Source organism: Vipera ursinii, assembly GCF_947247035.1.
Source record: "Vipera ursinii genome assembly, chromosome: 17".
Taxonomy (NCBI): domain Eukaryota; kingdom Metazoa; phylum Chordata; class Lepidosauria; order Squamata; family Viperidae; genus Vipera; species Vipera ursinii.
This window is the reverse complement of record NC_139530.1, coordinates 8,187,660-8,215,580: the sequence shown is the minus strand read 5'-3', so window position 1 is coordinate 8,215,580 and position 27,921 is coordinate 8,187,660. Positions and strand designations below refer to the sequence as shown.

Sequence of the window (27,921 nt, the reverse complement as noted above, 5' to 3'; positions counted from 1 at the left end):
TTAACTAGATTCTTTTTGAACTACGAATCTCTTGTGGAAATTGGCTTATCGGGTTCCATGTCTCCTCTGTCTTTTACCGAGTCTGTACTCACAATTATGAGTCAGAGTGCCATGTACTTGGAAAATAAGAATTATCTGTGGCGAATGTGGAGTATTATAGTTAACCCATTAACTGAATGGATTAAAAAGGTATAGTGAACCAGTTTATCTAGTTAAGTATCAATTAGAGATACCAAAATGTTACTACAGAAATAAAAATAATTTTCAGAACTGGATTTAAAAAATAAACAAGAATATTAAGGTTTCAGTGTGTCTTAAATATATAAAGTTCAGATTTTGTCAGCAATAATAATAATAATAATAATAATAATAATAATAATAATAATAATAATAATAATAATAATAATAATGTTGGAAGGGACCTTGGAGGTCATCTAGTCCAACCCCCTGCTCAGGCAGGAAACCCTATACCATGTCAGGCAAATGGCTCTCCAGTCTCTTCTTAAAAACTTCCAGTGTTGGAGCATTCACCACTTCTGGAGGCAGGTTGTTCCACTGGTTAATTGTTCTAACTGTCAGGAAGTTTCTCCTTCTAGGTTGCTTCTCTCCTTGACTAGTTTCCATCCATTGCTTCTTGTCCTGCTTTCAGGTGCTTTGGAGAATAGCTTGACTCCCTCTTCTCTGTGGCGGCCCCTGAGATATTGGAACACTGCTATCATGTCACCCCTCACTCTTCTCTTCGTTAAACTACACATACCCAATTCCAGCAACCGTTCCCTATATGTTTTAGCCTCCAGTCCCCCAAACATCTTTGTTGCTCTTCTCTGTACCCTTTCTAGAGTCTCGACATCTTTTTTACATTGTGGTGACCAAAACTGGATGCAGTATTCCAGGTGTGGCCTTACCAAAGCATTGTAAAGTGGTATTAGTACTTCACTTCATCTTGATTCTATCCCTCTGTTAATGCAGCCTAGCACTGTGTTGGCTTTTTTGGCAGCTGCAGCACACTGGTGGCTCATATTGAAGTGATTGTCTACTAGGACTCCGAGATCCCTCTCACAGTTACTACTGTTGAGCAAGGTACCACCTATACTATACCTTTGCATTTGATTTTTCCTGCCTAAATGTAGAACCTTCCTTTTTTCACCATTGAATTTCATTTTGTTAGATAGCGCCCAGTGTTCGAGTCTGTCCAGATCCTCCTGTATTTTAAGCCTATCTTCTGGAGTATTGGCTATTCCTGCCAGCTTGGTGTCATCTGCAAATTTGATGAGTTCCCCATCTATCCCCTCATCCAAATCGTTAATAAAGATATTGAAGAGCACTGGGCTCAGAACAGAGCGCTGGGGCACCCCACTACACACTTCCTTCCATGTAGATGCAGTTCCATTGAGGACCACACATTGAGTACAGCCTGTCAGCCAGCTACGAATCCATCTGGTGGTGATGCTATCTAACCCACATTTTTCTATCCTATCAAGTAGTAGGTTGTGATCTACTTTATCAAATGCCTTACTGAGGTCCAAGTATTTTTTTATTTTAATTCCATTTATATCCCGCCCTTCTCTGAAGACTCAGGGCGGCTTACAAGCTTAGCAGTAGCCTTCATTCTAGGTATATGCCTGCTTATTAGGGTAAATTATATCTACAGCATTCCTCTGGTCCACTAATTTTGTCACTTGGTCAAAGAATATAATAAGATTTGTCTGGCATGATCTGTTTTTGACAAACCCATGTTGACTTTTAGTGATGACTTTGTTTGCATCAAGGTGTTCGCTGATTTGTTGTTTGATTATCTTTTCCAGAATCTTCCCAGGTATTGAGGTCAGGCTGATAGGTCTGTAGTTTTCTGGATCTATTTTTTTTCCCTTTTTTGAAGATGGGAACTACATCAGCTCTCTTCCAGTCCTCTGGTAGTTCCCCAGTGCTCCAGGACCTTTGAAAAATATAGTTCAGTGGTTCTGAGATCACGTCTGCCAGTTCCTTGAGAACTTTGGGGTGTAATCCATCTGGTCCTGGGGATTTGAACTCATCTAGGCTGGACAGGTGTTCACTTACCATTTTTTTTGCCTATCTTAACTTGCATTTCTATTCTGTTTTTTATGGCACTGGTTTTGGTAGGTTGGACTGTTTTTTCCCTTTGTGTAAAGACAGATGCAAAAAACGAGTTAAATAGTTCTGCTTTCTCCCTATTGCTTGTCACCTTCTTGCCACTTTCCCCCACTAATGGACCAATCATTTCCTTAACTTTTTTCTTGTTTTTTATATGTTGAAAGAAGCATTTTTTGTTATTTTTGACTTTGGTCGCAAGCCTTAGTTCATTTTGAACCTTAGCTTTCCTCACTTCATCTTTGCAGGCACGGGCTGTTTGCTGATATTCTGACTTAGTTATGTGCCCCTCTTTCCAATTCTTATACTTGTCCTTTTTATGTTTCAGTTTATCAGAGTTCTTTATGCAGCCATGCTGGTTTCTTTTGAGAGCTGTTATTTTTCTTCTTTGTTGGTATTGTACTAGACTGGGCCTTTATTATCTCACTTTTCAAAATTTCCCAAGCTTCTTGAGTTGTTTTCCCCTTTAGGCTTTTCATCCATGGAATTCTTCCCATGGTCTCTCTAAGTTTATTGAAATTAGCTCTTTTAAAGTCCAAGACTCTAGTTTGGCTGTGTTCTATTGTTTGTGCTTCCAGAATGTTGAATTCCAATATTGCATGATCACTTCCCCCCAAGGTTCCTGTGGCTTCGACATTTTCTATCATTTCATCTCTGTTTGTGAGAATTAAATCCAATATGGCTAATCCCCTAGTTCCCTGCTCTACTTTTTGGGAGAGAAAGTTGTCTGCTAGGTTTGTCAGGAATCTGTTTGATCTTCCATATGGTGCAGAGTTTGTCTCCCAGTTGATATCAGGGTAATTAAAGTCCCCCATTACTATTGTGATGTGCTTCCTACATACCTTAGTTAGCTGACTAGCAAAAAGTTCATCTATTTCCTCTGCTCGGTTGGGCGGCCTATAGTATACACCTATGGCAATGTCATTTTTCCCCCTTTTATATTGACCTAAATGCATTCAGGTTTACAGTTTTCATCATTGTTGTGCTCTATTTCTGTAGAGATAAAGTTATTTCTTATATATAGAGCAACTCCATCTCTTTTGTTTACTCTGTTTCTTTTAAATAGTTTAAATCCCTCTAGCTGTGTGTTCCATTTGTAGGTTTCGTCCCACCATGTTTCCGTAATGGCAACAATATCATATCCACCCTCATTTACCTGAATTTCTAGTTCACCCTGCTTACTGTTCATACTCTGTGCATTGGTGTTTGAGTCCTTTATGACTGACCCTGTGTGTTCTGAACCAGCCCTCTTCTCGCACCCCTAATCAAAAGAAGAGTCTGGAAAGCGTCCAAGACCAAAAGGCTTCTGCCAAGTTTTAATTACACTGTTACAAGAATACAAGAGCTTGACTTCTCAAACGGAAAAGTTGCTTTCAGCAACCAGCCCCTCCCCAAACACTCCTTTTATAGAGAGCTCAGGGCGTGGTCTCCCTGTGCCTCCTCCCGAGGAGTCCCATAGCCTTTCTTTGTTTGTCCCTGCTCGTCTGCCTCCTGCGTCGGGCGTCCTTGAACAGGGCCAGCTGTGGGTCATCATCCTCCGCACTCTCGGGCTCACACAGCTGAGAAGAGGTTCCCGGCTGAGGACTCTGCAAAGTCTCCAAATCATCATCAGCCGGTTCGTTTCCCTCCTCCCCCACATCTGAGTCCTCCGATACATCGGACCCGGCTGTCGGACCCACAGGCTGGCCCTGAGTCACAACACTGTGTTTACTTGCTGCATAACTTGTGTGGTGCCCGGCTTCCCCTATTTTCTTAGATTGCCGGGGACAGTGATGTTCTCTATCAATTAACTCACTGTCCCCATTGTTTAGTTTAAATGTTCCTCCAGAAAAGCTGTGAATTTATTGCCAAGTAACACAGTCCCTTTCTTGGATGGATGCATACCATGTCTTTTATACATTTTTTCATTGGACCAGCTACAGACATCGTGACTAATATAACCAAAGCCTTCTCCTTTACACCACTCCTTTAGCCACATATTAAATTCTGCTATACGCTGGCCTTTTCCATTTTGCTCCTTATACACTGGTAAGACCTCTGGAAAAGTAAGCCTACAGCCTATTCTGCTAAGTTCCTGCCCCAAGCTCTGGAAATCATTCTGCACAGAGAGTACATCTTTTTGGGACAGATCGTTAGTGCCAAGATGTACAATAGCATCCACATCACAGTCCTTGCTGGCATTCTTGATTATTTTAGAAATACGCTTCTTGTCCCTACTGGCAGTAGCACCTGGAAGACACCTGACCTCCTTCTCTTTTTGGATTCCTTTCTGTTCTTGCATGACTGGTGTGTAATACCAGATTCACACTTCTCCCTGTCAAAAACAAGTTTTTCATCTTGGACCACGATCCCCTGCTTATTTGAGTTATTATCACAGATACCTTTACCTGTCTCCTTAATGTCCCTATTAAGGTCAGAAAGGGCACTGTATCTGTTGTGCAGGGACACAGCGAAAGCAAAATGTGTCTACAATGTTTCAAATACTTTGAATGTTAAAAATTTTGAAGATTTTTCAACTTGAACTACTTTTTCCCCCCTTAGACTAATGATGTAAATCAAGGTGATGCTTTGGAGCATAATTTCAATGCAATTTACAGTGCACTGTTGCTACCAGTAAACTGTATATTTTCATCTGAACTTCCACAGGTAGGAAACTTTGAATATCTTTAGTAGTACTTGCCGTTTAGAATCTGATTTGTTAAAATGAAATTTGTTTTGCTACAGTCTACAGTGAAAATACTATTGCATTCCTGGTCAGAACTGTATAAAGCATTTGCCCGTTGTGCAGAAGATAACGTATGTTGTGATTATCTCTGTGCCAAAATAATATCTGGATTAGAAGATGAAGCACATCTTGTAAGTGGAGGCCCTTATCCAGTATACATGTATTTCTTTGTCTCTTTTTATGTTGTCTTGACAATATTTTATTTCTATTTCAGAATCAATCTATGTTGGATGCGCTCTCTTACATTACTGAAGTCATGGTTGAATGTATCAATTTTGCACCTTATGATAAGAAATATCAGCCAGCAAATAGATGTAAGATTTGCTAGTATGAAATGTTGCAATACTGAATGGACTAGCTCTTTTTCTCTTCCTTTTATATTTTTTTCACCTCTTCCACAACCTTCCACAACCTTACAACCACGGTTGCAACCAGTATATCTGATGCTCAGCAATGCAGTTATTGAGCTATCACATGGCCCTGAACCAATTTTGTGCCCTTTTTGCCAAAATCCAAATTCTCCTATTAACTTTGCTTGTCAGAAGCTGGCTGGAAAGGTCACAAATGGCAATCACATGACCCCAGGATTACATGCTTTACTCCTTCCAGTCCCCCATTGCTCATAAACTTGTGCTTTTAATAAAAACAAGCTAGGCTTTGGAACAAGGTTACAGAGAAGCATGGCCTTTTGCCCTCAACAAATGATATTGCAACTAGTAGATATTGAGGTATGATGGAATCTGAATAACTTTTCATTTTAAAATGCTACTACATTTTTATGTTTCAAACAAAATTAATGTCAAATTGTTCTTTAGCTCCACAGACACAAATGGACTGGGCCAAAAAGAAGAAAGATCCTCTTGTCAAGCTGTCCTCTTTAATTAAACTTCTGATAATATTGACAAACTCTCTTCAGAGGCTTGCATCTGAGCAATCTGGTTTTGAAGAATTAGCCCGTGTGGGTTTTGTGATTGTCAATGTCCTTCAAAGTATCATCGGCCACATCTCTTTGCCTTCTGTCATCAGATCTGTCTTTGGATTTATTGCAAAACCCTTAGAGGCATTATATGAAAAAATAACGTAAGCATTTGTACATTATAGGGTTGGGTTTTGCTGATGCAGCAGTTGCACGCCGATGTTACTGTGATGAAATTGTTTCATACAAGTAATTTGAAGTAATTGTGGAAGGTTATCCATGTGGCTTTGAATGGCCTTTCATAAAGGCCGCAAATTAAGAGGTCAAGAGCAGATTAAAGATGGGTGGACAGGGTGGACAAGGTACAGGGGTGATACATGCACCCTTGGGAAACCTCTTGAAGGACCAAGTTAGTGAAAGATCATTCCAGAGAAAATGCATATCTGTGGTTCCTAACAGGTGACAATGATTTGAGAGCATGTAATCACAATCATGGGAAACCCCTTGACTACTACTGCTCTTAACTTTCTAGATATACTTAATTGGTGGAATCCTAATTTAAAGCTCTGTAATTAAAACATCACATTTTAAATCCAGTTTTATATCAATTTTTAAATTACTTGAACCAAGTAGCTTTATAATCAAGCATTTATTACAACCACAATATGAAAGCTTCACCAAGGAAAACTGCTCATTTTTCTGCTAAGAAAGGAAAGACAATTACATTACAGAAATACTTTGTCTTAAAACAGAAATGTGATTTGGGGGTGTTGATTGCAGTTTTTTTTTACTCATATGCTCATTAACAGATCTGTTAAAAAAATTGCAGGATTTTGCAGCTTTCTTAATTGCTACAGACTGGAAGTATGTACAAGACTACAATTTAATTTTAACTCTTCTCTAAGGATTCTTTTTAATTATATTGGCCCATTCAATATGGACATAATTATATTTACCCTAGCTGCATCTCATTTGAAAGTGCTGGGCTGCCTTTAAAAATTGTTTAGAAGGCTCAGCCAGTTGAAGATATCAGTCCAGATTCTTGATTGGGGGGTTACAGACAATAAGTAACTTTCATAACAAAGATAAGCTGTCTAGCAACCTGTTTTTATGTGACTGTCAAAGCACTGTGAAGTTTTATACAGAAACATTAATTTTTAACTTCTTTAGGTGAGTCCCTACTCTTGATCTTTTTGCCATCACAAACATATTTGGTACAGGAAGGCATTCTCAGTGACTATTCCCCCACTGTCCCTGTTACCTTCTGACAGCAAGCAAAGAATTTTGTTTTGCTTTCTAAAAAAAATGAAAAAGCATTTTCCATTCATTCATTGAGATGTGCTTTACTTTCCTGGGATGCTCTTTGCTGTTTTTTAATGGACTTGGGTAGCTTAGTGTTGTAATTCTGTTTTTATTTTCATTTTTGGTGTTACCTTGACGAACATTTGGGATAAAAAGGCAGGATATAAAATATATATCATAGTTGAATAGTACTGGTGCTCAGCACTTAGATAATTTCTTAATGTATTCAGTGTAGCCTTTCCTTAATATATTTAGGATATCCTATTAACTAAACGACATTTGTGACAACGATGGCGATACAACGGACTGCCAACTTATTTATTCACTTATTTATTATCTTATTTATTAACTTTCCATTTGCCTCCTTCTTTCCCTTTGGACTGGGACGGACCTGGGTACAGGCCACAGTGGGAGAGTGGCCTGTTTTACATCGGCAGCCCCATAGAGGTGGGAGCTCTGTGGGTGCTGCCCCACCCAGGGTGGGCATTTTGGACCATCCCCGGAGGCAGACTCGCGTCCCGTTGTTAGAGGACGGGTTGTGGTATGCCTCTGGGAGCATCCAATCAAGTGGCAGTGGTTGGTGGATGGCCCAAATGTCCCACTCCTTTCCTTTGATCCTCCTGTTGGTTTCAATCATTGGACTGCCCTCTCTGGACTTGCTGACTGGATGCATCAATATTCCGACACGGACTTGCTCGCCCTCAGGGGTGCCCCCCTCTCCTGGGTGCGTCCCGCCTTCTTTTCTTTCCCTAATCTCGATGAGGGGCCCAATTGTTGGGACCCTGAGAGATGGCCGGGAAAGGCCAGGGGCTCTCGATATAAACCTAATAAGAGGCCCCTGGTTAATTTTTTAGCCAAATTTTTTAGGGTGTTGGGGAGGGGGGTGGGGGGTAGTGGTTGTCTGGCGGTGGGGGGTAGCCAAACAACTTTGTTGCAGGCCAGGCCTGGGTCTGACGGCGTTCGGGGGGAGCGGGTTGTGGTTACATCTGGGGCTCTTGAGCGGGTCGTGGGACTACCAATTCCCACGACGGGGAAAGGCAGCAGGCGGATAGACAGGGGGCCATATCGTTACCGGGAGGGCCGTCTCCGCTGTCTTCAAGCGGTGAGGCGCTCCGACCCTCTGGATCTTCCCCGAGGTCCCGGGAGCGGGGATGTGCAGCCTCCTGAGCTCCGGCTGGTGTACCTGAATGCCAGGTCCGTGGTTAATAAAGCTCCCCTCGTTAGGGATTTAGTTGAGGGTGAGCATGCGGACCTGGCTTGCATCACGGAGACTTGGTTGGGCCCAGAGGGTGGGGTCCCTTTGGTTGACCTCTGCCCACCAGGTTTCCGGGTGCTACACCGGCCACGAGCTCAAGGTAGGGGTGGGGGAGTGGCGGTTACCATTAGGGAGACCTTATGTCCGCGGGAGGCCACCGTTTCTCAGATAGTCGGGTGTGAGTCTCTCTTCATGAGATTTGGTCCTGGGGCGCAGTTGGGCTTGCTGCTGGTGTACATTTCGCCTAGTCTCACAGCGGCAGCCCTGCCCGAGCTGCTCGATATCCTCTCGGGTTTGGTGGTTGAGTTTCCCAAACTTATAGTTTTGGGAGACTTCAATCTACCATCCCTGGGAGGTTCATCTGAGCTAGCTCGGGAGTTCATGGCTTCCATGGCGGCCATGGACCTGACGCAAGTAATTTCAGAGCCAACTCATGAGGGAGGCCACACCCTTGACCTGATTTTTTTATCTAGACGGTGGTTGGATGATCTAGGTGGGGGCTCTCCATTTATTATGCCCCTGTCATGGACCGATCATCATCTCCTGCGGCTGGTCTTCCGCTTTGCCACCCCCCGCCGTGGGGGTACGGAGCCAATTAGATGGTACCGCCCCAGACGCTTAATGGATCCTGATAGATTCCAAGCGGCGCTGGGGTCCCCACCTGCCTCCACTGCTCACAGCTCGGCTGATGCCTTAGTGGAAGCCTGGGGAAGGGCAGCCACTGAGGCACTTGACCGGGTTGTACCCTTGCGGCCCCTGACCCGGCGCAGATCCCAGCGAGCTCCATGGTTTTCCGCGGAGCTCCGGGAGATGAAGCGCCGGAAACGGGGCCTAGAGAGCTGCTGGAGGTCTAGCCGATCCGAACCCGACCGGTTGCGGTTAAGAACCTATATTAGGTCTTATCTCGCAGCGATGAGGGTGGCGAGGTGTAATTACTTCTCCGCCCTCATCGCGTCCGCAGATAATCGCCCGGCCGCCTTGTTTAGGGTGACTCGCTCACTTCTCAATCAGGAGGTGAGGGAGGATCCCTTGCAAGGTCGTGCCGAGGAATTTAGTCATCATCTGTCGGATAAAATCGCTCGGATTCGGACCGGTTTGGACTCCAGCTGGGCAGAGTCAGGCGATCAGGACACGGGCGGTCTTGTCAATGTTATCTGGGAAGAGTTTGATTCTGTGACCCCTGATGAAGTGGACAGGATTATGGGGAGGCTGAGCTCCTCCACATGTTTGTTGGACCCGTGCCCTTCCTGGCTGGTTTATGCAGCTAGGGAGAGGACACGAGGCTGGCTCCAGGCGGTTATATCTGCTTCTTTGAGTGAGGGTTATTTCCCCACCGTCTTGAAGGAGGCGGTGGTGAGACCTCTCCTCAAGAAGCCTGCCCTGGACCCAGCCGTTTTGAACAACTTTCGTCCAGTCTCCAACCTTCGCTTTCTTGCGAAGGTTGTTGAGAGTGTGGTGGCGCATCAGCTCCCTCTGGTCCTGGATGAAGCGGATTATCTGGACCCCTACCAATCGGGTTTCAGGCCCGGGTACAGCACGGAGACGGCATTGGTCGCTCTGGTGAATGATCTCTGGAGGGCGCGGGATAGGGGACATTCCTCTGTCCTAGTCCTATTAGACCTCTCAGCGGCTTTCGATACCATCGACCATGGTATCTTGCTGCGGCGTCTCAGGGGATTGGGAGTGGGAGGCACAGTTCTTCAGTGGTTCTCCTCCTATCTCCTGGGACGCTCGGAGTCAGTGTTGGCAGGGGGGCAGAGATCGGCCCTTAGGTCTCTCGTTTGTGGAGTTCCTCAGGGGTCGGTTCTCTCGCCTCTCCTGTTCAACATCTATATGAAACCGCTGGGTGAGATCATTCGTGGTTTTGGAGTTGGGTATCATCAGTATGCCGATGATACCCAACTTTTCTTTTCGACCCCAAACCACCCCAGTGATGCCCTCGTCGTGATGTCCCGTTGCCTGGAGGCGGTTCGGGTCTGGATGGGGAGGAACAGACTTCAGCTCAACCCTGACAAGACTGAGTGGCTGTGCATTCCGGCATCCCGGGACATTCCAAATGTTCCATCTCTTTCTATGGGGGGTGAGCTCTTACCCCCCGTGGATAGGGCTCGCAACTTGGGAGTCCTTCTAGATTCACGGCTTACTTTGGAAGAGCATATAGTAGCCGTGACTAGGGGGGCTTTCGCCCAGGTTCGCCTGGTGCGCCAGTTGCGGCCCTATCTGAACCGGGATGCCCTGTGTACAGTCACTCATGCGCTCGTGACCTCTCGCCTTGACTACTGTAATGCTCTCTACATGGGGCTTCCCTTGAAGACCACTCGGAGGCTCCAACTGGTACAGAATGCGGCCGCGAGAGTTGTCTTGGGAGTTTCCCGGTACTCCCATGTTACACCTTTGCTCCGCGAGCTGCATTGGTTACCAGTTGTCTTTCGGGTGAGGTTCAAGGTGTTGGTTACGATCTTTAAGGCCCTACATGGCATGGGTCCGGGTTACCTCAGGGACCACCTGCTGCCGGCATCGACTCCCCTCCGCCCTGTGCGTTCCCACAGAGAGGGCCTCCTCAGGGTGCCGCCAGTCAGGGAATGTCGACTGGTGGCCCCCAGGGGGAGGGCCTTCTCTGTGGGGGCTCCGGCTTTATGGAATCAATTGCCGGTGGAGCTCCGGATGGCACCTGACCTTCGAACTTTCCGCCGGGGCCTGAAGACCCATCTGTTCGAATTAGCTGGTCTGGCCTGATGGGGGATTATGGGCTTTTAATTGTTTTTAATCTGTACTACTGTTTTTAATTGGGCATGGATTTAATTCTTTTTTAATTTTTGTATAGTGTTTCTTATATATGCCCTGTGAACCGCCCTGAGTCCCACCAAGGAGAAGGGCGGTATATAAATCAAATAAACTATAAACTATAACTATAAACCAGTATCTCCTGTATATCTTTGCAGTATTTCAGCTTAAGATTGTAATCGAACTGCAGTTGTTACTTTATTGATGAATAAATACTTACATGAAAATAATTTTTTTCTACAAGGTCTGCTAATCCATCTGGAATGAGTTATGGACTCGATAGCAAGGTACTTTATTTCTGGAAAAACTATTTTTCTGTCTTTTAGATGCTAACAATATTCAATATCCTGTTCTGGAGCAATTTTTAGAATAAATACAGTATTAATACATATAAGAAACATTAGATAGATAGATAGATAGATAGATAGATAGATAGATAGATAGATAGATAGATAGATAGATAGAGATCACATTTCTTTATGAGGGTTATTCCCAATTCAGACACATTCTGGAATAGAAATGCAGATTTGGCTGGGAGAGTACTGCAGACTGCAGTGGCATTTCTAGCTTAGCATACACTTGCACAGACAACAATACTGACAACAATATCAGATTGTCATCTTTTTACCTTGATTAATCAATAGCGTGGTCAAGTTTTGTCAAAACAAAATTATTGCCATTTGAACGGCCTTCAGAAATTGCAGTTGGGTTAGGCAGCAGAAAATGCTTTGAAGTAGATTTTTACAGGCAGGATGGTTACAAGTCCTTCAAGGGCTGCCCTGGTTACCAGTGGCTTTCTATATCCATTCCAAATGGGGATGATAAGGCCAGATCTGCATCTCCAACTCTGGAGGAGATATTCTATATAGTTAGGGATAAGCGTAATACCTTCCTTCATGCATGCAAATCTTTGCCTTGGGAAGGTTCAGTCGATGGTTATTCTCCTGCTAATTGAGTAAGACTGAGAACTCAAGGTCCTATAGGTTTATGCAATGACAAACTATCTCCTTATTTTTACAAAGGCATCAGGATAGGATGGGGAAGGGCCAATTGCTGGGGGTCCACTATAGTGACATGATGGGAAATGTGCTGCTTCATATATGGGTGAGCTGTTTTTATTGTTATTTCTACTGGTGATGCAATGAACCACCTAGGCTTATTGCATATATGGTTTGTAAATAAGTAAGTAAATAAATCACACTGCACAGGTGTGTCCATCTAGCTGTCACAATTCTACCAAGTTGCCGATTGCCTAATTGCTTTTGGAAAATAACTTGTTTTGGGTTTTAATTGTTATAAATGTAATCAGAGTGGGATATAAATTAGAAAGTGCAATATGTTTGTTATGTAAATACAAATGAGATTAATACATCATATGTATATTTAAATTAATAATGTTTCTTGCACCATTTTTGCTTTCAGTGTGAAAAGTTACTGGCAGACAGCCTTACTTGTGTGCAGTCAAACTATACTGGATCCTTTAACAGTGAGCTCTTGGAAGAGCTTTCTCCATTATTAACCTTAATGTTTTTAAATAAGAATAAACAGATACGTAGCCATGCTGCTCGGTTTTGGAATGCAACATTTGGGAAAGCGGTAACCCTGACATACCCTGAAGAATTAAAGTAAGACATCTTTTATTCTTGTGCTTATTATAACATTTTGCAACCTGGAAACAGACATGCCATCACATAACACGGCATAATTTGAATTTAGACATTCCTTATATTTATGACACAGTAAGTTTCTCCTGTGCTTGATGCATCCCTCTGTAGTCATGTGCAAAGATGCAGTACAAGAAAGAAGAAATTCATTATTATTTCTGCCAGTTGCTTCATTCAATTGAGCACCCAGGAGCCAAAACTGATAGGAAGGATGGATCACATCTTGGTTTTATCAATAATTTTATTAAAGTTTAAAAATGCAAAAATTAAAAACTAATATGGATCCAAGAAAAATATAAGATATATAAAATATAAAGTGAAAAAATGTGCAGAGAAAAGGGGGAGAGAAAGAAGAGAGAGAGAGAGAAATGAAAGAATAAGAAAAAGGATATATAAAGAAATGATTTTCCTCTTCAACAAGTACAAACCATTTCCATAACATCACTTTTTCTAATATTTCAACCAGACTCATTCAGTGACCATTCAAAGTTTCAACAGTGCTGAACTGTTGGTACTCATAATAGTCCTTGAAATCCTGGCTATCTCAGGACCCCGACAGTTATGTAATCACTTGGCAGCCAACTTGCATTTAAGACAGTTGCTGCATCCCACCATCACATCATTGCCATTTGCAATCTTCCCTGCCAGTTTTTTGCAAGCAAAGTCAGCAGCAAGGGTCACAAATCGCTCCTGTCAGTCACTCCTGGTCCCGATATTTTTCCTCCTGAGGAGCCCTGCTATGGGGTACGAGGTCCCGGGGATGTAGTTCTCCATGCTGTGTATGTCTGCAGCATTCCCCCATTCATATTCGATAGTGCCTTGTCATGTGAACACCAGGCTGCAGCAGCCACCTGGCCATAGTCTCACCACAGCAACTATTTGCATGCCGTTTGCAGCGTGTGCTCCTGGCCATACGTGCACCATGCCAGAGCAGCCACCCATGTGCCTCTCCTTCACCACAAAACTGCTTCAGCAGCCACTCCTTTAGCTAGGTGTACTTATTTGAGAAAAGTATATGTGAAAGATAACCTCTGTTTGAATTCTGAGCATATTTTATTGAAATATCATCTGGCCTGGAATTGCAGTAATACTGTATCTCAACATAGATTTACTCAATGAAGTAAATCTATTCTTAATAACATATTTACTTGGATAAATCTCCAAAATTACAAATTTATATGAGCAATATATACATTATTATATTACTTTATCATTCAGGCAAAACAGGCAGGTTTTCCATTTGTATTAGTACTTTTTTATTTTAATATGAATATTAGGTAGCAGAAATTGAAGATGTGGAATAAATACTAACGAAAAAGTGTAATTCTGCTTTTTAAACTTCAACTATCAGCATTGTGACAAAAACACATTATTAAATATCACCACTATTTCCAAATTTTCACTGCTATCTTATGCTTCCTTGCAGGTCTGTTTTATATATAGCAAAACAAAAATTCATACTCTTACTGCCTGCTTTTGAAAGCTGTGAGATAATGGAGGGATGTAGTACTGCATATTCCGATTGTGTAAGTTCTGATTTTTTAAAATTCCATTTTGGAATTTTATTAGCAGTTTTCTTTGAGTAAATACCAACTTATATAACTTTACTTAAGCTGCATTATTGATATTTTAATTTATTTTTATTAAGTTATGCTTAAATATGTTAAAACAGACAGAGAATTCCCAGTGGGATGCAAACATCAGTGGGATGACTGTAAATCCTAATGGAAAAAGGGACTCCTTCCTCGCCCAAATCAATGAGCCAGAGGAAGAAAGTGTTAATTTTCACATTGCACCTAAAAAAGTAAGTCATAGAAGTTTACTGATCAAATTACAGTTTTGGCAGTTGTATCTCTAGTAGTTACAGGAAGTATCAATGAGGAGACACAGGCATATGATGGTAGTCTAGATATGGGGCCTTTCATTTAAAATTGTGGTTAAATTTAGAATTTAAACTTGTTCTCCTTCTCATGAACAGAAAGGTCTCCTCATCTGTAGACAGGGTGGGCATCATTTTTTCTTGTGTTATGCCCAAGATACAGACTCCATGCTAATCTCTTTTTGATATTTTTCCTCATATAAGATAAAACTAGAATTCTCAGGGTCAAAATCAAATCCCAAAAACATTCCTTTGGAAGAAGAAAACACTATGGATTTTGTGTGCGTTCCTCTAGAAACAAAAGAAAGAGTCTTAACAGAGCACCAAAAAGAAGTTCTGAGAACTAAAAGGTTTGTAACATTTTATTCATCATATTAACAGTTTCTGTCTGTATTTTCTCCCCCCCTCCCCCCCTTTTATGTTTAGGAGTCATAACACCCATTCTATTTTGCCAGCCAGCTTCTGACTTTAAAATTTACTTTTTTGTGGCCAGGAAATACTTGAAGGAGGTTCTGCTTTCATGGCCTCGAAGGAACTAAAAATATAGTTTCCCATACTTTTTTTCTGCATATCCTCTCCATAACTAGCAAGGGGCTTTCTAAACCAGACTTTTGTGTAAAAAAGAATTTACCATAAAACACCCTTCTCCACATGGTGTCCTCTAGAGGTTTTGGATCTAGAAATTTTCCAGAATTCTCAGCTAGAATTATTTTTTAAAAGGATGGAGAATAGAACAGAACAGAATAGAACAGAACTGGAAGGGACCTTGGAGGTCTTCTAGTCCAGCCCCCTGCTCAAGCAGGAGGACTTATACCATCTCAGACAAGTGACTGTCTACCCTCTTCTTAAAAATCTCCAGTCCACAATTTCTGGAGGCAAAGCTGTTCCACTGGTTAATTGTCCTCACACAGAAAGTCTTTCCTTAATTTCAGGTTGCTTCTCTCTTTGATCAGTTTTCAACCATTGTTTCTTGTCCTGCACTCTGGTGCTTTGAAAAAGAAAGAATTCAATTTCCTCCAATTTCCTCCAAAACAGTACAGCATCTTGAGATTTATCCAAATTATTATACATGACAGGTATATCATCCCTAAAAAAATGTACAGAAAGAAACACACAATAAACCAAACTTTTATTTCTGAAGAGTATCTTCAGAAATAAAAGTTTGGTTTATTGTGTGTTTCTTTCTGTACATTTTTTTAGGGATGATATACCTGTCATGTATAATAATTTGGATAAATCTCAAGATGCTGTACTGTTTTCCCAAGACACTGAGCACCAGGAGGATTCTTTGTAAGTAATATTACCTATAAATATTACCTATAAAGCCCTACATGGCCTGGGTCCGGGTTATTTGAGGGAACACCTGCTGCCGGCATCAAATGCCCTTCGCCCAGTGCGCTCCCACAGGGAGGGTCTGCTCAGGGTTCCGCCGGTGAGAGATTGCCGGCGGGTGACGCCCAGGGATAGGGCCTTCTCAGTGGGAGCGCCTGCCCTCTGGAACCAGCTGCTGGTGGAGCTGAGAACTGCCCCCGACCTCCGATCATTCCGCAGGGGCCTGAAGACCTGGCTCTTTGAGCTCTCGGGCCCAGGCTGAGGAGAAATTTTAAATTGGGGTTTTAATTGTGTACAGGGTCAATTTAATATTTTTTAATTCGGTTTTAACTTTTGTATGTGGATTTTAATTCCCTGTAAACCGCCCTGAGTCCTCAGGGAAAGGGCGGTATATAAATGTAACTAAATAAATAAGTACCAGAAGAGAATTCTAAAAGGGTTTTGTATTTTTACTTCATCTTAACCAGTGATTTTTGTTGTAGGGAGAAACCAATCATAAAGGAAGAACATGAAGAGATAGAGGACAAATTAACAGCCCAGGTATATTTCTACGTTTAATGTTATTTGTGTTTGGGGTAATGGCATTTTTAGAGCTTTCTTGATAAAGGATTTGTATGAAAGGATATTACCAGAAATAAATCTGTTAATTTTTTTGTTTTGTTTTCTTTTACAAAACTTAAGCAATAAAGCAGGCTTTCTGAAATATTGTGGAAGAAACATAGCATTGTATTTGAGCTTATAACATAGTAAGATACAAGTAGAATTATTTAGGCGTGCATAGATTGTGTTTGGTAATCCTGTGGTTTTCGATGTTCAATTGGAGAAAAATTCATTCCATTCTTGATAGAGCAATTTAATGTCATTGTGTTCTTATCATTTTCATTAAAGCAATACTGAACACGTTTAGAGACGGGATAGAATTTTTTTTACCAAAACCAATGTCTTCTCAAGTTATTACAGTATTATAATCTTGTTAAACAGATACATGGATGGGTGACTAGAAATCTCGCAGAATGCTTAATGTCATCATTTTGTAGGGAGGGTGGTGTATTAACAATGCAAGCAGAAAACTCATAATATTTAATGTTGCAAACTGTTTAATTGCAGAAAAAAGAGGCAAGAAGTCATCAGCTTTTCATTCCACATGCAGTAACTGGACATTACAAATCAAATGTATCTCAGGAGAAAAGTATTTCTGATACCCTTAAGAAAGAGAAGCTGGATCAGAAAAATGAGGAGTTGGATGTCGGTATTCCACTACAATCAACATCAGATTCCACTTTGAATGAAAACCCCCCTAATGGCAGCAGCAACTCCTCAGCTTCCAGTGATATAATTTCAGCCACACCACAGGTAGTGGTGAACAGAAGGCAGGCTTTTGTAACTCTGGAAAAAATTGATGACTTCCACAACGGACCTTTTGGTCCTTCGGTTTCCAGCAATATTTCTGTAACATTAACAAGCCCCTTTATCCAGAAGGAAAGCACGGTTGTTTCCGATGTCTCTCCGAAAGGAAAGCCAGACCTGGAGAATAAAAGTGGCTTAAAACTCAGAGCAAGAAAACCCGTCACTGGCACAAAGAGGTCACGCTCAGAAATCTTAAATGCTCTAGAGATGTGTGTCAAAGCAAAAAGAAGTAAAGAAGAAAACACTGCGGAGCCAAAACAGGAGTCTGTCGACACAGTTGAGATAAAGAAGTCAAGCCTTGGACAAAATAAAACTTCAGAAGACAAAACCTCAGAACAAATGCCGTCGGATCAAGAGGAAAAAAATCAGATTTCTGACACCCATTGCGAGGATAAGCATGAATTATCTGTGGACACACAAGCAGTAGAACATTTGCTAGATAATCAGTCTCAGAACCTTGAAGAATCAGGCCGCGTTGCACCCGTGGAGAAACTAAAAGTATTTCCACATTATCATACAAGAAGAGCAGCTTCACAAGGATTACTGACCAATTTGGAAAAGTCTGGATCTGATAGTGGTGAAACAAGAGAGGAAGGAGCGAAGAGGAAAAGGTTTGGGAAACTGAGAAAATACGATTCCCCTGGGAACCAAGTTAAGGAAGAGCCAGAGAGCCAAGAGCTTTGTTCCCAAGCTGCAGTAGAAATCCAAACCAGGTCAGTAGGACAACAGAAAATGCCTCCTGGCAGAGAGACAGAAATGCCTTCCATGTGTAGTAATACAAAGGAAATCGGTACAAAGGAAGAAAAAAGTACTCTCCCAATAAGTCCCCGTGTGGACCTTAAGGAAGATGCAGGCCCTTCACATCCTAGAGCCTCTTCAGATACAGGGAGAAGAAAGCCTGCTAACAGGAGAAAATCCACTTCGGAGCCTATTTTGGAAAACAGGCAGGAACCTAGTACTCTTGATACACGTTCTGTGGTACCTAACAACCCAAGTGGCGTTTCAGAAGACGATGCTGCTTCTACTGCTGTCAGTGCCTTTACTTCACCCAAGACATTTCTAGATCTGTCTAAATGCCAGCACAAAAGAAGCAAGCAGGCAAGGAAATCCAGGAGCTGCGAATGCTGTGATGAAAAACTGTCTCCCCAAGTGGAAAAGTTGTCCCCTGAGCCGAAAAAGGCAAGCGCTCCAGAACCAAAGTTAAAAGAACAAAAGAAGGTCCTTAGCAAAGGAACCGTGGCCCTGACCTTGATTCCTAATGCCGATGAGATTCATTTGGCAGAGAGGCCGAGCGCAGTGCCTTGTGCCACAAGCACCCTGCTGCCTTTCGTTGAGGATGGTGAAAGAGGCCAGCACTGTTTCTGAATATGTCAGTGGCATACCAAGAGACAGTGCGCCCAATGCTGAACTGGAGAAATTAGCATGGGTCCAAACTCAATGGGACCAGCCAGTTGCAGGGATTCTAGATCTTCCTTCCTCTGAAACAATTTCAGAATCCAGTTCAGTGGATTCTCATTCCGAAGATGTCAGTGCTGAGGATCATTTTTCAGAACCAAGGTCAATGGATTCTCATTTAGAAGAGCTCAGTGCTCAGGATCAGGGTTTAGAATCAGCTTCAAAGGATTCTCATTTAGAAGAGCTCAGTGCTCAGGATCAGGATTTAGAACTGTTAAGGAATTTGTTGTGCAGAGGTCTCCTTGTGCTACCAAAGAGTTGCACAGACAAGGAAGGGCACTGAGAGCAGTAAAAGTCACACAAGAATACACTGAGTTATAAAAACAAAAAGTAATTTACTTTTGAGGTGGTTTAAAAACAAAAATGCACAGTCAAAAAATAAACAGTCCAGGTCATAAACAATAGCAACAGTCCAAGTAGCAATCCAAACTACAAAGTCTTCTTACCGATCCAGAGGTCAATACACAGTTCAGGTTTACAACAGTAGTAAACCAACAGCAGAGCAAAAACAGTAATAGTGGAGATCAGTGAATTCAGAGAGAGAAAGAAGCTACGTTCCTAGCTTCCTCTTATGGCCATGAGAACACTTACACACCCATTGGCCAATTAACTTCTTAAAGACATAGCATTATGGTTAATATATTTTCAACCCAACATTGTAGGCTAACACCATATGCCTAACATTCTCCCCTTTGGGTAGAATAATATATAACTCTTACAATCTTATGCACATTCTTTCACAATTATCATTGTGTTTCACAGCACTTTGTACCTTCGTAAAATGGTCTGCAATATTTACATCAGATGAACAATACTCTAGCTATATTAATTTATCCTTGATACATTGTCTGACATTTAAATAACAAAGATCAGTATGTTTAGATCTGCAGCATTATTAGCCATCTTTATCGCAGCTTGATTGTCCTCATATACAATGAATGGATCATTTACATTTAAACCCATATCTAACAATAATTGTTTGTACACTAGCAGTTCTGTACATAACACTGATAGACATGAAAATTCAGCCTCCATTGTAGACAAGCTTATGTGTTTTTGTCTAATGGACTTCCATCCAATCAAAGAATCACCCAACATAACAGCCAATCCTGAAGTAGATTTACGAGTGTTTGTATCGGAGGCAAAACTCGCATCTGCATATGCAGTAAGGATTAACTCATGATTTGGCTCTAGATATAACGAGTAGTGAATAGTCTGCTTCAAATACCTTAATACTCGTTTAGCTGATTGCCAGTGTCTAACAGTTGGATTATTGTTGTACCTAGCTAATTGGTTTACACAGTAAGAAATATCAGGTCTAGTCCAATTACTAAGATACATAAGGCTTCCTATCAAAGATTGGTACATAGTCTTATCAAATACAGGACTCTCAACATTAGTGTCCTTGAAATCCATAGCCATCGGAATTTTTGCTAGTTTACACATTTCCATATTGTATCTCTTTAATAACTGAGATATTTTACTGGCTTGCGAAACCTTAAAACCCCTATTCGTTTTCACAATATCTAACCCCAAATAGTGGCTTATTCCTCCAAGATTTCTAATTGTGAATTTATTTTGCAATCTTGAAATGATAGTTTGTGCTTCTAACTCAGTTTTTGTTATTATTGCAATATCATCTGTGAATAATAAAAGAAAAGATAATGCTCCGTTGTGATCTCTTCTAAACAAACAAGGATCAGCATTACTGGCTACAAAACCTAATGCACTCAACTCATTAACTATACATTTATTCCACTCATAGCCTGATTGTTTCAATCCATAGAGGCTTTTCTTTAATTCCCAACAATCATGGTCTCTATCATTGGTCACTCCTGGTGGTATTCTTAAATAAATAGTATGTTGCAATGGAGCATATAGGTATGCAGTTTCAACATCTACATGGGTAACCATATATTGGTTTTTAGCTGCCCATACTAAAGCTGCTCTTAAAGTAGTTGCCCTCAGACTGGGTGCAAACAACTCGTCATAATCCTCAGTAGTTTGGGCAAAACCTTGTGCAACCAAACGTGCCTTATGGGTTATAGTTCCATCTACACCCTTCTTTATTTTATATATCCATTTACAAACTATAGCTTGCTCACCAGGTGGCAGTTTTGCTTTCTCATAGACCTTAAGATCCTGCAAAGACTTCAACTCCCTGTTCATTGCAGCTTTCCATGATGCCTGTTCCTTTTCAGGATACATCCTGATCTCATCATAGTTAGAAGGTTCTACACTAACTTGACATATTACACTTGCTTCATAGCGATCAGGTGGACGTCTGATGTGCATTGAACGCCAAGGAATTACAGGGCTTTGAATTTCTGACTCCTTTTCTTCCTCTTTCTCTGATTCATCTTTTATCTCCCCTATCTCCTCTTCATCTTTTATATTTACAGGAAATGTATTATCATTACTAGTTACGTTATCAGAAGAGTCCTCAAACACTAGAGGATCAGTATTAACAGTTTCTTGCTCTAACCTATCCCAACCAACATGCTCAAGGAATTTTGCACTAGAACTGTTATATACATTAGTTGTGCCTCGTTCCCAGAAACGATAGGATCTATGGTTAGCTTCGTAACCTACAAAGTATAATTGCCTAGCCCTATGTTGGCCTTTACTCCTGAGTTGTGCAGGAATGTGGACCCAAGCTGGGGTGCCAAATGTGTGCAGGTAATCAAGGTTTGGTCTTCTACCATGCCATATAGTATATGGTATTTTACCAGTAGAAGTATTAACAACTATATTCAGAACATGGTTTGCACATTTTGCTGCCTCCCCCCCACAGTCTATCTGTTAAGCCAGAATCTTTTAACATGGTTCTCATCATGGCTTGTAACGTTTGCCCACGTCTCTCAACAAATGCATTATGTTGAGGCCTATAAGGGGCTGAACGTTTATGCTCAATGCCAGCAGATTCTAACATATCAACAAAACGCTTGTTTGTAAATTCAGTGCCATTATCAGTAATTATGCACTGAACCTTTCTCTTTGTTTTTCTCTCCACAAACTTCAGCCAGTTTGCAAATTGTTGGAAAGTGTCTGCCTTTGACTTAAGCAGATAACAAAAACCATATCTAGAGTAGTGGTCAAGGATACTTAAAATATAACAAGATCCTCCTAAACTTGGTTTCATGGGTCCAATTAAATCAGCAAACACAACTTCCAAAGGTACAGTTGTTTTGAAGCCGTTTAACCTGTTTGCAGGAGTTGCCTTACTATTTTCCTGATTACAGGCATTGCAGTTCAAATACTTACTACATGGCTTCAGTTTAATTCCTTCTACTAACTCAACTGTTTTACGTAGTGAGTTAAAGTTTACATGCCCTAACCGCCTATGCAATAAATGTATACACTCATCATGTGGCTTCTTGTTCTCACATATCGAGTTAGCTTTAACTGTACTAACCTGGTTACTTGTGAGAAAGAATAAACCATTTTTCAAATTAGCAGTTACACAGGTTCCATTCCTCTCAATAGTGCATTGCTCCCCTCTGAATGTTACCACAAACCCAACTTTAACCAATTCCCTTACAGATAACAGGTTGAATCTTAGTTTAGGTATAACTGTATAGGTAACTGTTCATCTATGCATGGACAATAGGAATTACCTTCACCAGAGGCCTTCATCCTCCAACCGTTTGCTAGTGAAACATATTGGTTGCTGTTTTTCATATTAACAAACCTCTTTTTCACTTTGGTAATGCATTGTGAAGCCCCACTATCAACAACCCACAATTCATTATTTCTAGATGTAGGTTCACTAGAAATAGCCAAACCAATGCCCTTTTTAGCCTTCCCACTGCTATTCACAATCTGTTTTTTACCCTTTCTACAGAACTTGGCTATATGCCCTCTAGCCCCACAAGAATAACATTTCTTGACGTTGTAAGCAGTGGTAAATGGCTGCTCCTCTCGTGGCTGTGTCTCTCTCAGCTGGTCTCTGTCACGCCTCCTTCTGGACTCTTCCAGCAGTCTCCCAGTAATGTTAGTCAATGTCAGTTCCTCTCTGGTCAGGACTTCCAAAGAAGAAACATACCCATCATAACTCTCATCCAAAGATGACAGAATAATGTAGACCTGATGCAACTCTGAAAAAATCAGCTCCTTTTCATGAAGCTCTTGAAAAGTTGCCTTCATGTAGTTTAAATGGGTCAGCATATCTCCATTCTTCTGCAAACGAGCCCTAAACAGCTTACGTGTAAGGTGTATATGTGCACCCACACTGTCTCGAACATAAAGCCTTCGCAAAACGCCCCAACACCTAGCAGCAGACTCCTCACCACAAATATGGACAAGCTGCTGGTCATTCAGTGTTAGTCCAATAATGCAAAGAGCTTTCTCATTGCTACGTTTAAAGTCGTCTATCTTCTTTGCATCCTCTTCGTCATCTGGATCCCAAGCAGTAGTATCTGGTGGGTTATTTACAACAGTCCATAGTCCTTCCTTGCGCAAAAGCAATCAGCATTTCGTGGACCAGGAAACATAGTTTGTCCCATCCAACCGGGTTATCCAGGAGATGCCTGACAACAGTTCCTGTGCCATTTTACACCAAAAAGCTAACACAAACTCAGCTAGGAATACTGTGTGTACTTACTCTCAGTACAGGCCTGGGCCCATAACCAGTGTTAAAGAATTTGTTGTGCAGAGGTCTCCTTGTGCTACCAAAGAGTTGCACAGACAAGGAAGGGCACTGAGAGCAGTAAAAGTCACACAAGAATACACTGAGTTATAAAAACAAAAAGTAATTTACTTTTGAGGTGGTTTAAAAACAAAAATGCACAGTCAAAAAATAAACAGTCCAGGTCATAAACAATAGCAACAGTCCAAGTAGCAATCCAAACTACAAAGTCTTCTTACCGATCCAGAGGTCAATACACAGTTCAGGTTTACAACAGTAGTAAACCAACAGCAGAGCAAAAACAGTAATAGTGGAGATCAGTGAATTCAGAGAGAGAAAGAAGCTACGTTCCTAGCTTCCTCTTATGGCCATGAGAACACTTACACACCCATTGGCCAATTAACTTCTTAAAGACATAGCATTATGGTTAATATATTTTCAACCCAACATTGTATGCCTAACAAGAACCAGATGTAGAAGCAGAGGATGTAATGAAAGGCAGTAGCAACCAGAATGGTCAGTTGGAAAGCAAAACTGATACAGAGTTCAAAATTATCCAAATTATGGGAACGGAGCCTCATGCAAAGGTCGTTCAGAACACTGTAGGAGAAACGAGGGTAACATCTGCAATTGAGGTATCAGAGATGCAGGAAAATGAGATGAATGAAGAAGGTGCAGAAGATAATGCAGCATACGCACCAAATGAACCTCCAACCTTAGTCTTGGATTCTCCACCAAAATTTAAAGAGATTGATATTCTCTCTTTAGCCAAGGTCGCTGAAAGTCCTGGGACACAGACTCGCTGTCTGTGGTCCCCAACAACTTCTCCTTCGACTAGCATTCTAAAAAGAGTAATAAAAACGGAACTTGATTTATCTTCACCTCCAAACAATGTATTTTTAAGCAATTTGTGCCATTCTACATGTGATTATTTGCAAATTACACAAGCTCCTTGAAACCCTAAATATATGTTCAGCTTCTTGGCCATATTAAATCCACAATTTGCCAGCCTCTTAAGCTATTAAAGTCTATGTGGCATGCCTGAAGCAATATTGTTGGATGAAGGGAGATGTTTTGATCAGCACTGAAATGTTGTCTTCATATCTTGGTTGGCTTACAGGTTACATTATATTAATGTAATTGTATATAGCCACTTGAACATTTATATCCTACTTACATATTTTTTTATTCATCAAATTATTTCTTATGCCTGATGTTGGGTGCAATGTCGCGTGGTCGCACAGAGAGACGGACACTAAGCTGGGTAGTAACTTCTTTATTGAGGCCAGGAACGAAGCTGGGGAAAAGGGTTTACCTGGCGTATCTTTATACCTGCCCAGGTGAATACCATCCAATGGATTCAAACCTGGGCTTCCCGCCAGTGCAGGTGGCCAATAGATTTAAACCCTGGCTTCCCGCCAGAGCTGACCATGCCCCGAAGCTGTCAGGCTTTTCTCCATTCAGGCTTTCCTGCCAAAAATGGTTATAGCCTGGAGCTGTCCAGCCTGCTGTGCTGACATCCTGTGTATGCTTTTAGTCGCATACACTACACCCCTTCCCCCATAGTGAGGGGTTAAGCTCTGTTCATTCTATCTCCCATAACTATATACACTATTAACATATATATACAATACTTTTATTTGCTTATTTCTGTAGTTACTCTTCCACCTTCCACCCCCCCTTAAGAACGCACATAGTCAGCGAGATAGCTTGGAGCCTTGTGGGGCCTGCTTGACCTCCTTGGGACTGGTTCCCCCGGTGGTGTGGTGCTGTCTCTAGTCTCTCTTGCTTGTTGTGGTTGTTGTGGTGGATTGTGGTGTGTGTGTGTGTGTGTGTGTGTGCTGAGGTGCCTGGGGTTTGTGTTATGCTGGACTTTGGTTGAGTGCCTCGATGGTATAGCTGTGTCCTTCCTTCGCTTGGGTCCAGTGATTGCGTGTTTCCCCTGTTGGTTTCCTGCCTGGAGTAGGGTTGCCTCTGTGACCGTCTGGTAACCCTCCTGGATGCTTGTGTTAGTGTTGCCTCTTCCTCCTCAGCCCCCAGTGTGTCCTCAAAAACCCTTTCAGGAGCCAGGACCTTAGCTGGTCCAGGTGCCTTTTCCACAGAAGTCCCCCCTCCACCCTTACCTTGTAGGATAGGGGTCCTGTTTGATCTAGTATGTCCCCTGGCACCCATGGGTGACCTGAGCTATAGTTCCTTGCCCAGATAGGGTCCCCCATGTTAAAAACTGTTTTGATATTTGGGGTCCCGGCGTCTGCTGCTACTCTGTCTGGGTGGAGCCTGTCCAGTGTTGTTATCAGGCGTCTGCTCCATCTGAGTTCCGCTGGGCTTTTGCCTGTGGCAGAGCAGGGTGTTGAGTGTTGGTGAAGGAGGAAGGTGGCCAGTCTTTGCTTCCATTCCCCCTGAACTATGCGCTTGAGGGCGTCCTTGGTTGTTCGCACAAATCGTTCTGCCAACCCATTACTGGCCGGGTGGAAAGGGGCTGAGATGGCGTGTCTAATCACCAATGTCCTCAGGAACACCTGGAAATCCGACGAAGTAAATTGCATTCCGTTATCCAACACAATTACATCTGGCAGACCATGTGTTGCAAACAACCCCCTTAATGCCTGAATGGTTCCTGCTGAAGTCATGTTACCTACGGGCACCACCTCCAACCACTTAGAGTGGCTGTCTACCGCTACTAAGAATGTGTGTCCCTGGAATGGCCCCGCATAATCTATATGCACCCTGGACCATGGGGTGTGTGTTTCCTCCCACTTGTGTACTGGTGCATGTGGTTGTTCTGGTCATGACCTTTGGCATGTGTAGCATACAGCGACTAACCCTTCTATTTCCTTGTCTAACCCTGGCCACCACAGGTAGCTCCTTGCCAGAGCTTTCATCCTTACGACCCCTGGGTGGCCCTCATGCAGTGATTTCAGGACCCTTCCTCTTAGACCCTGTGGAATTATTACTCTACTCCCCCACAACAGGCACCACTTGTGTGTTGACAGTTCATGCCTCCTGGAGAAATATGCAATGAACTCTTGCCCTGGTGATTTGTCCTGCCACCCACTGCTCACCCACGATTGTACCCTGCTCAGGACTTTGTCCTTGGGGGTCTCTGTGGCTACGTCCTTAGCGTTGAGGGGGCATTCTGGCAGCTCCTGCATTGCCAATATTTGGACAGCAGGAGCAGGGTCTGGCTCCGTGTCCCTTAAAGGAAGTCTGCTGAGGCCATCTGCGTGCCCCATCTCCCTGCCTGGCCTGTGTACCAACTTGCATGTGTATGCTGACAGAAAGATGGACCAGCGTAGCATCCTGGGTGACAGGATTTGTGGTGTCTGCTTCTCCGTTGTAAACAGCCCCAACAATGGCGTATGGTCCGTATATATTAGGAATTCCCTACCACATAGGTAGTCATGAAATTTCTTTACTCCTGCAACCACTGCCCGCGCCTCCTTATCTATCTGTGTGTAATTTCTTTCTGCAGCTGATAGGGTCCTGGAGTAAGGGAACCCGTTGGCCGCTCCGCCCGCAAATTTCTTTAAACGTTCTGGCGGAGATGATTGACACGGCTGACCCTGAGTCCAGCTCCATCGTGCAGGGGATTCCTTGCAGTTTCACCCTTAATTTTATTTTTGGGGTGAGTGTCAGGGGTCCCCCTGTTGAGCAAACAGCTGCCCGTCCCTCCGTGTGGCTGACCGTCAGTCTCTGCAACCGCTCCCCAGTACCTGTAGCAGACTGGAACTCTGCTCCCACTTCGTGCAGGCTGTCCCGTTGCTTGCTCCTGCAGACCGAGGCGATGTGCCCGGTCTTCCCACACACCCGGCACTTCACCGATTTGAACCGGCAGGTAGATCGGGGATGCTGTCCTCCGCAACTCGCACAGCGGGAGCCGTTCGCACAGCAGCCGGAGCACTGGGTAGACTGGGGTTGTCTGCAGCCACTGTGCTGGGTAGACCGGGGCCGGTCCGCACCGTAACCAGGGAGTTGGGTAGCCCGGGGGTGTGTTTCCTCTGCACCTGCACTCCTGGCACTTCAGGTCCGTCGCGGCTGGTCCTGGCTCTCTCGAGTTGCCTCGGGTTGTGGTGAATTGTTGAGGGGTCCGGTGTATAGCGTCTACTTGGTCGCGCTGATGAATGATCTCTGGAGGGCTTGGGACAGGGGATATTCCTCTGTCCTAGTCCTATTAGACCTCTCAGCGGCTTTCGATACCATCGACCATGGTATCCTGCTGCGGCGCCTCAGGGGATTGGGAATGGGAGGCACAGTTTTGCAGTGGTTCTCCTCCTATCTCCTGGGACGTTCGCAGTTGGTGTTGGCAGGGGGGCAGAGGTCGACCTCGATGCCTCTCGTTTGTGGAGTCCCTCAGGGGTCGGTCCTCTCGCCTCTCCTGTTCAACATCTACATGAAACCGCTGGGTGAGATCATTCGTGGTTTTGGAGTTGGGTACCATCAGTATGCTGATGATACCCAGCTTTTCA

General features: G+C 42.8%; 1 protein-coding gene across 1 annotated transcript in view; it reads left to right on the top strand.

Moving 5' to 3' along the window:
* LOC310648174 (telomere-associated protein RIF1-like) overlaps positions 1-27,419 on the top strand; it is a gene marked incomplete at both ends in the record, with an annotated part of 63,778 nt that extends 36,359 nt beyond the window's left edge. The window contains 15 exon segments of the mRNA XM_083375911.1: positions 9-189; positions 4,651-4,755; positions 4,834-4,965; positions 5,049-5,148; positions 5,650-5,914; positions 11,336-11,378; positions 12,514-12,716; positions 14,182-14,281; positions 14,428-14,559; positions 14,839-14,984; positions 15,835-15,924; positions 16,449-16,506; positions 17,074-18,713; positions 18,715-18,898; positions 27,231-27,419. Coding sequence (XP_083232037.1) covers positions 9-189; positions 4,651-4,755; positions 4,834-4,965; positions 5,049-5,148; positions 5,650-5,914; positions 11,336-11,378; positions 12,514-12,716; positions 14,182-14,281; positions 14,428-14,559; positions 14,839-14,984; positions 15,835-15,924; positions 16,449-16,506; positions 17,074-18,713; positions 18,715-18,898; positions 27,231-27,419 — 3,568 coding nt within the window.
* Positions 27,420-27,921: the final 502 nt, after the last annotated feature.